The sequence below is a fragment of the Centruroides vittatus genome, unplaced genomic scaffold, assembly GCF_030686945.1.
Source record: "Centruroides vittatus isolate TY-2023 unplaced genomic scaffold, ASM3068694v2 contig_375, whole genome shotgun sequence".
Lineage (NCBI taxonomy): Eukaryota > Metazoa > Arthropoda > Arachnida > Scorpiones > Buthidae > Centruroides > Centruroides vittatus.
Window position 1 is genome coordinate 1411108 of NW_027122197.1, and position 16348 is coordinate 1427455.

General features: G+C 30.1%; 1 protein-coding gene across 4 annotated transcripts in view; it reads right to left on the minus strand.

Annotated features, from left to right (window-relative positions):
* LOC136975569 (CLIP-associating protein 1-like) overlaps positions 1-16348 on the minus strand; it is a 171677-nt gene that overhangs the window by 82028 nt on the left and 73301 nt on the right. Inside the window, exon 1 of one of the 4 annotated variants that reach the window (XM_067270657.1) lies at positions 7473-8343. The exons of the other annotated variants lie outside the window; for them this stretch is intronic. Coding sequence (XP_067126758.1) covers positions 7473-7686 — 214 coding nt within the window. The 5' untranslated portion in view covers positions 7687-8343. Of the gene's footprint in view, positions 1-7472; positions 8344-16348 lie in introns of those variants that run through there. 4 annotated transcript variants of the gene reach the window in all.

Below are 16348 nucleotides of genomic sequence, written 5' to 3' on the forward strand. Positions count from 1 at the left end.
AAAAATTAAATAACTTTACAGAAAAGCAAATTTAGTTAATACAAACTCATAATTCGGTCTGTGTTAATTTTTAATGGTGTGTCATTTGAATTACCACTAAAATCAATATTAGCAATTAAATTTAATTATAACTTTCTTAGGTATAGTATACTGGATATATTTTGTCTTGATTTTAGACACGAGTTGAACAGAAATTTTTTGACGGCGTTAAATTTAACAAGCATACAAAAATATTTCATAATTTTAATTATGTAATCGCCAATTTTGGTTTATATAAATTTTCTTCTAAATTGCACCATTAAATGCATAAAATTAGGATATAATAATTTATGTACCGTACACCAATCTCAAATATGTCTGAATCCAACGTTTTTTTTTTTAGATTCAGAAAGTGAATCCGCAATTGATAAATTGTGTGCACAACATTAAATGTTGCAACAAATAATTTAATTCCATTTCAACAGAGAATATTTATTTATATTAGAATTATTTATAATAATATTGCTGTTATATTGACTCGATAAAAGTTAAATGATGTGTTACTAAAGTTTAAAAATATAGAATAAGATTATAGCGACATATTGATGATGTTTAAGCATTTATTGCACAATAAATTATATCTTGTTTATCACAAAATCACTTTCCTGATCCAAATAAAATTTTATAGTTAAAACTTTCGGTCATTGTTTTTTTGGATGTGTTACAGAAACTAAACAATATATTAATAAGACGATGTGCCAGTTATTTTACCTTAAGACATTCAGAATTATTTATAAAATTAATTCTGAAATAATTTAAACAGTTACATAATTCATAATATTTTATACACGTCTTATTTGAATCTGTTAAAAACTTTAAATTTGCGTCATTACAAAAAGGGAAAACTATTTAGCGTAACTTGAAAACTAAACAATCCTCGGAGAAGATTATACAATCAATAAACCATACACGAAATTAAAGTTTACTTTTTTAAATAATTTTGAATGAAAGGATATCATTTTAATCATTAAAAATACGTCAAGATATAATCTTTTAATATTATAACAAACGGACATAATAAAAAATCAGTTTTTGATTAAAAATAAGCATTTATAGTACTAAAACAAATGATTGCCCTAATTAATTGGGCTATTATTAATTAGATATTACATAATTTAATATTAGAGGTAGACATTAAGTGCCAATGTCTATCTCTAATACCAAATTACTTAATATCTAATTATTAATAATAACCTAATTAATTATGATGATCGTTTGGTTTAGTATCAATGCATCAGATGTTGGGAGTTTATTATATTTATGCATTTATAATAGTTAAAACAAGATGGCCAGAGGGCCAAAATAATTAAGATGTATATCCGCCATTCTGAAGAAACCAGGTTTCTGCCTAGGTTAGATTCTCAAAATGTTTCATGTGTGGTCTGACCCCAGATGTGTTGGTACCTATCAATCCCTTGAAATGCTTTGTTATTGATCTGGCCAATCCACAACATATGTGAAAAAAGGTCCTCTTAATGTCCACAGAATGAAAATTTATGTATGTATGTGTCTTTTGAAAAGCTCAATATATAAAATAATTAACTTTAACGCAAGGGAAACAACAAACAATGTATTTACATTTATAGTTCTCACACGTTTACCATTAATAAATTAATGAATAATAAACCAATTTAAAATCATATTTTTCTAAACATACAGAAAAAAATTTAAGCAAATACAAGAGAATAATTTGATTTAAAGACATAAATGCAGTAATTCTTTACAGCGATTTTGAACTTTTAATTAAATCACTTGCGTTATAATTTGCTTCAAGAGTCATTCTTCTACTTTTTATCACCACAAATGTTTACTTACTCTTGTTAATTTATTTTTTTATGCTGTATCTAATTATCTAGAAGAAAACTTTCAATACTTTCTTTCTTTTTTTTTCAAATAGAACCATTCTGAATGTAGAATAAAATAATTTCAATTTCAAAATTATATATTAGATGTTATATAATAAATTAACGTGACAGACGACTCCTATTATGATTATTGTTCTCAACGTAATTAAACAGGTGAAACGCATGTCATGCATGACATAGATAACTATCAAGAAGTTTAACCCTTATTAAAATACAAGATTATTTTAGAGATGAGTAAGACTTAATCTGTGTCAAATGATTCACTTAGATAACTTCTGAAATTGCATAATACTTGAAAATAATGATACAGTAATGTATCATATTAATCTACATTCAACATTTTGTAAGATTTTTTTTCAATCTTTAATTAATCAAGTATTCAAATTTGCCTAATTAGAATTTCGTGTTAAGATTTTCATTTATTTTCCACATGATTTAGATGAGCGTTTCGCAATTTTTTTTTCGTGTCATCGTTCAAACAGTAATTGGCAAACATCTAAAACAAATCGTCTATTCCTTTAATTCTCCTTTAAATCTTGTTAGAAGAACAAATAACAAGAGTGGATTATGTATACATAACAGAATTTATGTTCTCAAACACTAAAGCTAATTAAATCCTAACGCGGCTCTATTTAAAATGCAAATGATGACAGAGTTATTCGTCCATTCATTTATTGACTAACAAATGAAAATGTACTTTATGGAAAACGACAAAACATCTGAATAAATTTAGTTAAAAATTCTATTCTTCCGAATATTTTTACATCTCTCTGTAGATTGTTTCTTTGTAAAATCTGTCAAAGATATTAAAGACTTCTTTTAGTTTATGAATAATAATCTGAAAAAAAATTTTACTGGTTTATTACAAAATTTTAATCCAAAGATGGCAATTTATTTCTTAAAATATGCACAAAAAAAAATTGTGTAAGTATTTTTTAGATAGAAAAACAAGAGCATTATACATGCCACTGTTCAAAACAGGATACATAAAAACTGGTTAATATAACTAGAATTAAGCAACAGAGTTTAATGTCACTGTCTGCAAAAGCAGAGTGTAACACTTGTTTATATATATATGTTCATCATCATTTACACAAAATAAAAAGAAAAGTGATATATAAAATGCATAAACGCTGTTTATCAAATGATGAATAAATCAAGGTTATTGCTAAACAAACATTAAATCTTGATAATGCAAGATTTGAAAAATATTTTTAAAATAACATATTTAACTTATAATAAAAAAAAAAAAAATTGCTGGAGTAAAGCTGTTTGAATTTCTCCCCTCTTCAATGTAAAATCAATGCTTTACTTCCCAAAATAAAACTGTCGGGATAACTATACGATATCTCGGCAATATCGGAAAATGTTCTAACTGCCGGAGAGTCTTCTGATAAGAAGACTGTTCAAATTTATGTATATAAAAAAACTGCTGTATTTCATTAGTTTATATAAAATTTTTTAAATATAAAATTTGCTCTTATAAGAATTCTATCTAATGTATGGAAAGAACATAACGGAAAAGGGAAATTTATATATAAAAGAAAATACATACGCACACACGACATATCAATTACATTTGTATACAAAGAAAAAAAATTCTCTCTTCGTGTATTACTAGATGAAGATTTCTCTTTAACTAATGATGTAATACATTTTTATAAATTCGTTCTGTTTTATACAGTTTATCAATAAGGCTACAATATCTAGGACATAATTTTTAATGCCCGGATATCTCGGCTTTATCAGTTTACAAATATTTTTCCGTTCGAATAGTATCATCTAAAAAAATTTCATATTAGTTTAAGTTTTGTACAAGAAAACATTAACTATTTCCAGACAGTTTAAATGATTTAAAATTTATTACACTCGATGCAGACACACACCCGTATAACTCGTATTGGTATTAATCGGATGATGTTCGTACAGAGATAAATTAGTAGCTATAGAATTTTACGTGGGAAGAATCTACAAGATTTTCACTATTTGAGAAAGAAATTTCATTGTTATTGTTAATTTTTTATTGATTATAAAATAAACATGAGACTAGTATGCCTCCACACAAAGGAAGTTTGTTTTGTACCTAAAAAAAAATGCGGGGATAAAAATGTTACTAGTCCTAATAAAAACTTTATAATGTATCTGTCTGGTTTTATTTCCTCCATTTTAATGAAAACTAAATAGTTTATGCCAGGAGAATATAGTTTCTGTAAATCCCAGAAGAGTTTTATATGAAAAGCAAGATAATTGCATAATTTAGACAAAGTAGTTTAATGGAGTTTCATCCTTTAAAGAGAGCCAGACAAGACACACAACAATCTGCTAAAATGGAAAAAAAAGAACACGCAAGGGCAAGTGTTAAATCGGACAAAAGGGGGGAGGGGAACAAATTGCTAAACGCAATTTTATTGAATGCAAAGTGGCCGGTGCAAAACGTGAATTCGAGTCACGATGGGAAAAAAAACAAACCGATCCACTTCTACTTTTCATCACATCCGGTAAAAGTTAACGGTTGGTCACGAGGACAGGAGAACCAACACGAATCGTGTCAGAGGAAGGAGGATGACGACCCCGACCTTGCAAACGTGTACGCGCGATCGATGATGACAACGTCGGTCTAGACACACAGGAGCCCTATCACCCAACATGGGCGGACGAAACGGGACCCGTCGTCTTTCGATTTCCGCCTTCTTTCGTTCGGATGAATTCGAATTCTTAAACTGTAGGAAGGAGATTCACGTGGGCAAACCGCAACCACCCACCCATAAGCGGCGCTCGCATATAAACTCGGAAACGAATTCCCGGTGACAGTTTAATCGATAGAGCCTTCCCGAAATAAAAGACGCGTTCTTCTATCCCCGTGATCAATTACAAATGCAGTTGTCGCATTACAGTAACGTATAAGTCAGTCACCGAACCAAAAAAAAAAGTCATGCCAAGCTTTCATCTGAACAGGATCCGTGCAGTATCAATTATGCATAACTTTTTATGCAATGGAATGAGTCACCTTCTGACGTTACCTAACGAAACTCAAACTTTCTACGGGTTTTAATTTCGATATTCGATACCCAAAGCGGTGATTTACATAAAGAAAAATCGCGCAGATACAACGATAGGGATCTATTTATATACTATCGAGTACGGCGGGAACAGCAAGGAAATTTTTCCTCTTAAACGCAACTAAAAATATAAACAGCTACATTCTTTTGCTACTTCCTGATTTAAGCAGGTATATACCCGGCGTTGTCAATAAAACGAAAAAAGATATGGTATTGTTTTACTATGGGATTCGATGTGTGCCGACTAGCAAGCGAAACGGAAACATACGATGGGCAGATGTGTAATAGGAAGAAAAGCTCAGGGCCCAAGGACGTCACAGTCAATAGAGGAAAGAAGCCAGGAAATAGTACTCTACAGCAGCTGTCGTGTTTATGTTTCTATGAAACAGTTTAATTAACAATTTAAACTAATTACTAATTCACAATCGTTGATGATACTCGAGCATTTTCTTAGATAACTTTCGCAGTAAAACTCGAGATTCTTCACTCCACTAGACACAAGTGCCGGTGGAGAATTTTTATACCTCATACATAACACGGGAAAATCGATTTCGAAGAATTCGAGTCGGATAAGAAAAAATTCTTAACTGAAAAATCTAACATTTTACAGATAACAAGCAAACTTTGCCCCCCTTTTTTTCTTCCTACAGCGAGTAAATCTTGTTTATTATTATTATTTTTTTTTCCATCTCCCTTCCAGAAGGCTTATATATCAAAACAAAGTACAAAAGAACACTTTTTAGTGATAACAGCGGTCATTGTTAGGAAAATACGAAGTAGATTTCTTGCCGAATGAAAAATTGAGAAAGTTATTTTCTCCAATGACAGATATCAATAGTCTAAAATAGAGTTAAGGTTAACAACCTGGTAGGGAAGTTGCATGACGAACAAAGAGCAATTTTTTGATATTAATTGATCGGGCAACATATCCAATTTGTATTATATGTAATATAAATTGAGAGATCAGCGAGTAAGATAAAAAAGAAAGAAAGAGAAAAGTTCTGATTAACTTAATGAACCGAAATAATACCATAATGGCATAGCAGTCTATTACTATCTACAGATGAATCTCGATAAAGAATGGATTAACATCGTTACAAATTACAAATAGCATGAAGTGTCGTCGATACAACAAAGAGAGCATCGAGTCAATGACCTAAAAGGAAAAAAAATGAACTGGTCACCTTTGTCCAATTAATTTTCTAATCATATCTGCCATTGCGGGGATAAATATTTATAAACTGAACTCCGTTTTACTCATCGTCGTGCGCGCAAAATTCCTATTCGCTAACGAATTAGCATCCCTAATGATCGATTTGGCTGTGGCAAAAAGAGTTGCTTTTAACGCTAATGTGAATCTTCGTTTCGTGACGGCTCATTAAAGACGTCACGCGAATTTTTAGAGGAACCAAGCTCCAAACCCATTTGTTATTACGGCCGATACTGCGGATTCCCCCCTTTAGATTTAGGGGTGTGGTCCGTCGTAACTCCCGCAACTATTTTATGGGCAATCGATTTTTACAGACTTGGCGCCACTTCATCTGAAAGCTTTTTTTTTTTCCAGGTAGACTAGGTAACCTAAATAAATACAAGAGCAAATAGTCCCCCTCCTTTCGGCTCGTAGAAGACATAGATTTGAGTTAAATGCACTAAAGAGTCTGAGCTCTGCTGGCATACACGACACTAAGTCGTTTGTGCATCCGTTAAAATTTATTCCATCCAAACACGAAAGAATTCAATAATAAGAGGCAAAAATCACGCGAAGTGAAAAGACCAGACAAAATTGTTTAAACGGTGTTATTTACAGGCACTACTGCCTCCGATTTACACTAATTATTGACCATAAAGTTGCATTAGTTCATTTATCACTCGGTTCCGTGCCCACCCTTTAATTGAGATGTCAATACTCCACCTATTTAAGATGACTCCACCATGATTTCTGTTGGCAAAGAACATTTTCTGAGCCTCTCTTAACGTTAAATAAGTTCGCAGACTATAAAACCCAAGGAGGGTACAAGCCTGAATAGACCCCCCCCCCACTGGAGGGGGGTCTATTCGTTCTCTCGTGAACTAGTTAGAACAAACAATATCGCGCTGGAGTAATCTTACAACGAATACAAAATACGGATGCAGCTTGATAATAATTAAAGTAGACGTTAGTTGGATCCATAAATCACAATAACAAGCCGCGCTGCTTAGATAGAGCAATGAGTCAGGAGGGCAGAGAAATACACAACACGTCTTCCCGTCATCCACTGCAACACCAACAAAGAGAAAAAAAAAGGTAGTAAATATGACAGGGCCGATGAATGAAGGTGCAAAGTCGCTAAAACACGAAAGGGCTCGCCTCGTATATCGGTTAACCTTATCAACCATTGACAAGTGGGAGAGAAAGGACCTCCGGCCATATGTAAAAAGCCGACTCTCCCCGTCTTCACGAGTAATCGTGACGCAGTAAGCCACGTCCAACCCCCGCGGGGGTGGTAGAACTTTACATACGAATTTTTACCTCTACATCCACAGGTTCTCCTGTACTGTCGATCCGTCGACCTATCGGCAAAACGTATCATGTTATCGAACAACATAATCCAATCGGTATCTTCATCCCATAGCACAGTTCCGTTCCAACCGGATCTTCCGCTGTAGCGGGTGACATTTTCGTTTCCACTAACACCTTCCGCCTTATCCTCTGTCTGTTCCGTCGTGTCCATGACGGTTGGCATGTCTAGCGCGACTGGCACATACTGCAGTAGTAGTTTCTAAATGGACGGCAGCAGTCCTTGTAGTATAGGAGCGATCGGCGAGGAGGGAATGGCAGCACTCTCTCACACACATGCACACACCGAGTCACACACACACTATCTCTATCCCCGAGTGGCGGCTGCTATGGCTACTTTCTCAGGTGATTCGCAGAATCAATGACTGGGTCACTGTGATAGAGGGGGGAGACGTACGGATGTACTGTACGTTTCTTACTAATTGACTCGGCTGCAATACGCGCTTTAATTATTAAAGTGGAGTAAAACGCAAAAATAATAATAATAAACTTGTTAGAGATGCGATCGAGTTAAAAAGATAGCCAATCTGAAGGAGCAATAATCGCTTAAATGCCTTTAACTGCACGTCGTCGGGGAAGTGCCTGTCTGTCCTTGGCTATTCATTCACTTCCAATATTCAATGAAATATTTACACACCCTCCGAGAATGTTGGTCCTATTTATTAAATCTATATTTATAAAGTTAACGTTTGACCCGCTTGGAACGGGAAATGATTAATGATGAAAAGGGGAAGACAAATCAAACGCAGGCAGTGATAATTTAATAATAAAACTGTTCCAGACCAATCATTTTTTTGACTCTTGCCATATTTTAACAACTGCACTGACACAATACGTCTACTCCTATAATCAATTTGAATTCGTATGAAAGCGTCAAGTGCTTGTCTACACTTGTTAAAATCTTTGTGCTACTCAAAACTAGTTCTTTAAAAAAAAAATTAATTAAAAAATCCTGTTTGTCTCTCCTTTAAACAATTATTTATTTAGTGGTTACTGCCCTTTTCAATAAGAGGTATCCTGATTGTTTAAGTGTAAACATTGAACTATTTACACATTGCCTTATGATTCAGCTATTAACAATTTAGTATATGATACAGCTAAACTAAGTAAGATGACTGATTATTCTTATTTATATACTTTATAACAGTTATGGTAGATTAACTTTTTCCAATAATAAGTCTTGATATAACAATGTAATGTAGAAAAATCTCATCCTGGAGCTCCTTTAAGTATCTTTTTTTGGGTCCCAAGTAGGTATGAGCATTGTGTGGTGGTCGTCCTACACTGGGGTGTCAAAGCCCCACCAAACTTCCTGTGTGAAGAGTGGGTGGAGAAAAGATTTTAATTCACCACCTTCATGTGACTGGCAAGTCAGACCAGGATTTTCTTCCCCTTTGACCTTGACATTTTCTCCTGATGTCCAAAAGTGGGTGAATTTTAAATAAATTTCAATTTCCTTTCAAATGAAATCCTTTTATATTAAACATCTCAAAAGCCTTTTACTAGAAATTTTCTAGTATGGTCGGCTGATTTATCATTTTCAATATCGAAAATTCTTAACATTTTTTAACGGCCATTCATTTTTCTGATTAAATGATATATTAAATACAACTTTAATTTATTCTTCTTTTCTTCCTCCGTGCAATATAATATCTAAAGATCAAAATAATCTGATTATTTATATCATTTATGTAAAACACACAAATTATTTATCTGTAAGAAACATGCTTCAAAATAAAAAACTTCCAGATATTACATTGCAAGAATAATGTTTAAAAAGAAAAATATTTCCATCAAATGAGGAAACTTCAAGTTATAAATTATACTAAAATTCTCTGTTTTAATCATTCATACACACACCTGCTCCATATAATTTCACTTGGCATATCCGCACCTCCCCTCTAAAATATAAGGCCATACATACATTTAAAATCTCTCAATGTGTTGAATAAATAATGATTTTTCTTTTTTACTTGCCTGCAACTAAAGCAAATATTTTTTTTTTCTTTTTGTAAATTTAATTTATTAATCTTCGAAACCATATAAATTAGATTATTAGGTTCGAAATAGAGCCAAAAATTATATAACAAAATTTTAGAGTGTAAATAGATTTAAATTTTGTATTTCCGTGGTACTTCTCGGACCGCCAGTTTAACCTCCCTCTAGCAAATAACTCATATTTAGAAAGGTAATAAATATCAAAGTAGATATTCTTTCAGCATTGTACTTAAATTATTGATGATTTGTTTCTACATCATACTCAATAGATATAGCAATATAAAAACATTTGCTATTTATTATAGTATAATTCGATTCTTTTTTAATTATTAAGGAAACTTATCAAATAAATTATGATGATAATTTAATTATTAAATTACTAAAGGTAATCTATAAATTCGGCATATCTTGCTATTACGAAAATTATTCATCTCCGAAAGATAACTGTGGGACTTGTACAGATATGAAGAGACTAATATATTTTAATCTAAAGATATATAAATTATTTCATTATCAACAGTTAATTATTTCCTGTAATATATAATAAGATTAGATAGGTCCCTTCTTTCTAAACTCTTTCTGGCCTTCAAGAGGAGTTATGAAAAGAGGGCCATTGTGAATCGGTCGGGCCCGCAACGACAAGGCTAAGTGGCGAGAGAGAAGGCCCGACGTGTCTAGATCAAACCACCCAAGAAAATCTGCTTCAGGTTTATCTTTTCAGAGTTAAGATTTACATTTATTAGTTAAAATTTATAATAGAAATGAAAGGTTTTAAGTATCCAATTATAGAGAGAGAGAATAATTTTTCAGTTCTACAACAAACATTAATTAAAATCTACAATTTTGAACTTTATCAGCTGTCTTCGTGTAACACATTAAATACATTTCATGGAAGTTACTTTTAAGTTTAATAAAAATTCCACACAGACTAAACAGGATAACAATAAACTGTACAATTATTATTATTTGACAAGATAAATAATAAATACATTAAACTAATAAACAATGCAAACAAAGTGTTAAATTATCCATTCGAAAATGTTTTTTTAAATTCAATAAAGGCTTTTTACAAAGTTTAAAAAAAAAATTCTTAAAATTCGTTGAACTTTATAAGACGTTGGTCGTACTTTTTTTAAAACCATTCAGCAGTTATCAGATTCCAAATTTATGAATCTGATAACTTTAAGTAGAAATAATTCTGTTTGAAGTTTGATGTATTATGCTAACAAGCCGCGGGTGTTTTATTTCAACTTATATTTCTTTCCCCGAGACTGCCTACTCTTTCCGCAAAAAATTACGTCGTATCAATTTATATAAAAAAGTATTAAACCTCGAATTATTATTTTTAAATAAAAATTTACAATATAATATAATGTTTAACTGTCGTCGTTAAATTGTAAAACTGAAGTACGAAATTATTAATATTAAAAAAAAAAACTTTTTGTATAAGAAATTAGCCAGAAAGTAATTTTTAGAATCGTTATTCACAAATGAGATCTGAAATTTTAATTGCCTAATTAAAAAAACATGTAAAGGAGTACTACATCTGTCATTTCATATTACAATTTTTACTTTTCTAATTTAATCACTATCAATTTAATAATAATATTTAATTGTATTAGGTGACTCGATATTCTTTAATTTATCCAAGAATCAAATTTCTTCGCAACTTTAGTTCTTTGCAAAATTGATACAAAGCATTTGTATTGACGCAATTAGAACTAAACATCTGTTGTAGAAAATAAATTACATTCGACTAACACTATAATCTGTCAGAAAATGATAAACGTCTTATTTTTGTTTTAATTATCATTCATTTCCAATTTGGCAAAATAATTAAATTTAATTAAATATATCATATCATGCTCAAAGCATTTTGTACAGTACATTTTACAATATGTAACTGGTAGTAATGAAATCTCTGAATCGGATACGTAATGACGTTTACCCGGATTAAATGAAACTCTACAAGTCTGGAATACGTTATAACATTTCGTTAGCAATAAAAAAAAGTTGAAAAATAAAAATATTAATAGTTTTTCGTGTGCTTTATATTATTTGCCAAAAATATTTTATAATGGAGTAAACTAAAAACAAACTAAAGCTGACTTTACTGAATGATTTCTACTACATTAAATGAGATAAAATTACTATCAAAAGGTTCCAAAATTAAGCTTTACAATTGAATCCATGGCATGTACTGCACAGCATGTATTACTTTTTAATTTATTTAAGTTTGTATGAATTTTACTGCAACGTATGTAAGTATCTAAATTACTTTTAACGAAATTTTCCTACACATCAAAATATATTAAATGAGAAAAACTTTACCGCATTAGCAACTTGGAAAAGTGACAAATTTTTCCATTCACGTGTACATGAAATTAAATTTTACCAATTACCTATATTATAAAGTGCGCCTTTCATTTTCAGAAATGCTGAAAATATACTTTGGAAAATATAAAATAGTCTTACTTTAGGAAATTACATTTTGTCTGAATCAAAATAAAAATGGATTTTCTAAAACTCTTATCAGTAAACTTCAAAAATAAATAAACTTCTGAAATTTTATTTGAAACTTTAATCATATCAAATGTCTTTTAACTTACTTTTAACTAAATAAATTTAACGTCGGCATTTATTTAAAATATATATGTTTGATGTTTTTGGTTTTAATCTTTTCTCTTTTATAAAAAAAACAAATGTACTGATAAAAGATGTTTCAATCATATTTTACTGAAAATCTTTGTTGGAAATTTCTATTCAACTTAGTACCTTTAGTCTTTATTGATTTTTTTTGCATACATCAATTGATAAACATGATTTTGCTTTCCAACGCTCATAGAAAAATGCAATTAGCTAGCTTTAAAAATCACCATGTGATGATATATATCTAGCTTTATAAATCTCATATCTTCAAGTACTTTTGTTATTCATAAACCTTACGTACATTAACGTGGCAAGATAGTGTTTAAGATTCTTTCTTTGAAAAAAGACATTAATTTAAATTGAAAATAAAACTGAAACCAAAACAATATTGTTTTTTAAGAGTTAACCTGAATTTTATACCTTAAAGAAGAAAAAGTTTATGTATACATGTCGAATAAGACCCGAAAAAGAAGCAAGACTGAAATATGATGCCCCACGATGCATGTAGTATAACGAACTAAAAGAAACTTTATAAAAACAAAGCAGAGAAGAGATTAAGGAAAAACAAAAATGTTTTGCGGTAATAAGATAAAATACAGACATGATAAAAAACAAGATTAACAAATGAAGACGTATATAAAAAAAAGAGGAAGTCATACTCCAAACTTTCGGATACGCAAAATTCTTTATATGTAACGAAAATGCATCAACGTTTTCACGATAAAAGAATTTTTATTTCATCTTAATAATCTTAAGTCACCTCAACATTGTTACAGATGTAATAATACATCTCGTTCTAATATATAATTTGTTACAATGCTTTATATAAATGACTAAAGTATATTAATAAATTAAAATTTTTACTTCTATAAAGACACACAGGATTTTTAATTAAAAAAAAAACAAAATTTATAACATTTTGCTTCAGAATTCATTTAGTACAATATCTAAAATTATTTCTTAATTTGAAAACTCGTCACAGTACTTAATGACAAGGTCGAAATTATTAGAATCACTAAAATTAACGTTAATCCAGTTACATTAAATAGTGTCAGTAAAAGAAAAGTCTCAAAAAAGTCTTAATTTTTTGCGACTGTTGTCGCAATGCCATGCTACAATTTTTAATCGTATTTTAATTTAAAAATTAATTGGGGCCTCCAGCCCCTAAATTTATCTGATCTCAATCTAATAACGCCGTTCTCGAGATTAATGAAGAATGGACGTCAAGTGAAAATTTATAGGTCTGCAATTTGAAAATTGCAACCGAATAAAACTGCATTGATTTCGATACTAAAACAAACATTACATTTCAATATTTTAGGCTATCGTAAATATTTACTGATTTTCATTTATTCTTAATGCAGAGAGGAATACAGTGAAATACAAATAGAGTTTATTATTCAACATGTAAATTGATTGCGTTATCGTCAGAACAGAAATAGTATAGATTGAGTGTATATCTATAGATATTAATCATTCATGAAACAGGGAAAACTAACGTTTCCTTAAAATTAAATCATTTTGTACGTACTGTACATCATTGTTTGAAATTAATAATTTCATTAATTAATACATTTTGTTTAATTCTAAAAAATTCCACACTATTATAATGGGATGGAATTTTTTTCGAGTTAACAACAACAATATATTATTGCTCAAAAAAAAAATTGTTTTATTATAATGAAAAAACTACTACTCAATTGATAAATGTTAATAGATACATAGCAAAATGATCGCCTTAAATACTTGGCATTAATTATTAAAAATAGCAGATTTACAGCTGAGTAATTTGCTACTAGAGATAGACGTTAGGTGTTCTCTCTTATCTAAGTTAATGATTATAATTTAACTAATTTATTAAATAATTTAGAATCATCTGAAAGAAAATACTAGCCCAGAGCAGGACAAGTTTCTAAGTATATTTAAGTATTATAACCCGAGTATTTGAGGCGATCGTTTGGCTATGTATCTATCTATATATAGGGTTTGGGGTTGTTTTATAATTATTATTAATGTATAAATATAATATATATACATTTTTTATACAAGGAAACTTAGCATGAAATATCTCTGTAATAACTGATTAAAACAATTCCTTAAAAGTTTTTGCTGAGTAATTTATTTTAATTGTATTCATTAAAAGATGTTATTTATAATCAAGTAAACACGTACTTGTCCGATTTCGGCAACAATTTCCTACGACTTCCTCTCGAATAAAGTTTATATTTAAAAAAAAATTTGAGCATCAAACACAAGACCGTGTTATTTATTAAACACTTGGCACTTTTCCACTTCTATTAGTTGAGACGAGATTTTATTTCACTCGTTTCGGGCATTTCGCCCCTCTTCAGTCAACGTTAGTTCCTCGAACTCAAGGGTGCGCGTGCATAGCACAATTTGGACCTCAAAGTTACAGCAACAAATGTAAATGTTCTAACGTACGTTACATTTTTGTTGCTGTAACTTTGAGGTCCAAATTGTGCTATGCACGCGCACCCTTGAGTTCGAGGAACTAACGTTGACTGAAGAGGGGCGAAATGCCCGAAACGAGTGAAATAAAATCTCGTCTCAACTAATAGAAGTGGAAAAGTGCCAAGTGTTTAATAAATAACACGGTCTTGTGTTTGATGCTCAACATATAAGAAAACACGGTTTCAAGAATACCCAAATTTAAAAAAAAAATGTTTACAAATATTAAAAATAATAAAAGAAGTTGTAAAAATATTTGAAACGTGTTCAAAAAAAATACTTTTAAATTTAATTTAAAGACGTCTGGACGAGGAAAATCAAATCTTTTAGTTAAAAGTCGTGTGTTATATAATGAATGAGACTTAGTTTCAGATACGTTTCTCACAAATAGAACAAATTTAAAAGTTGAAATGCTCTAACTCAATCATTTAAAAAATCTGCAGCTGAAAGAATCTCAAAAACATTTATTCTATCATATCTAATATAGGATTTTATAAAATATCTTTATCCAAAGGAATGTTTTGTATTTTTAATCAATAAAATTAAGAGATGACTCAACCTTTTTAAAAATAAAATTACAAATTATTATGGCAAGTTATTCCATAATTTACATACACATCGGCATTATTAGTACGCATTTAAATTTTATTTATCAAATCTATCCGAAAAAGCATCTTTTTGAAATTTTATGAATAATTTAATACGAGAGGCGTTATAGATGTTTAATAATTTCAATTTTATAGAAAATTTGTTAATTTATTCTCAAATAACCAAGAAAGTTTCGGTAATTTTTGGGATTAATTTGTTCATTTTTACCCTCAAAAACCATACAAACAAAATTAAACCATACGTAAAAACAGATATTTTATTCGGGAAAGTATGTACCGATACAATAATTTCTTCCCAAAGTATCTAAATTTTTACATATGGTTTCATTTTATCTGATATAAATGTAAAAATTTCGTGTGTGAAGTGATCTATAAAAAGGCACCTTAAGTTGTAAAATTCAATTTTCACCTTATCCTACAGACTAATAGGAACATATAAAAGGCATTTATAGCTTTTAAATGTTGACAAATGTTACAAAAACATTCGGCATTGAAACCTAAAACTCTACAATTTCAACCATGTTAGGATTGTATCGGTTTTCTCTACAGCAAAATTTACTTTTAAAACTTAAGGTACCTTTTCGTAGTTTGCATCGCTATTACTTAAAAATTGATTTTAAAACAATTATTTAAACTTCAAAAATATCATCTGAATTTTAGTAAGATATTCAGAATATTAATTTTACTAGAAAATTAATAAAAATTGCTATAGGATTTATATTTCTAATTAACAGATTATTGTCAGATAATTCATTTAAAATAAGAGAACTTATCCTATATTTTAATAAATTATATGATGTTATAAGTAAACAATAAAATCTTCAATTTTGTAACTCTGTGGTTCTCACTAAGTTATATAGACCACTTAAGTCACGAATGAGTCACAGACCACCTATGTCTCCACTTATCACGTAAAAAATCACCTCAGGTGTATGACATAATATCATTTCTGTCTGTCTAATAACCTAATGTAAGAGTTAAGTGATGCATAAAAACACTTTTTCTTCTGACTAAACAACATATAATTGAATTTTAGAAAAATGACTGTCAGTCTGTGGACCACCCAGTGATCCAAAAACCTTATGTTGAGAACAATTGCTATAA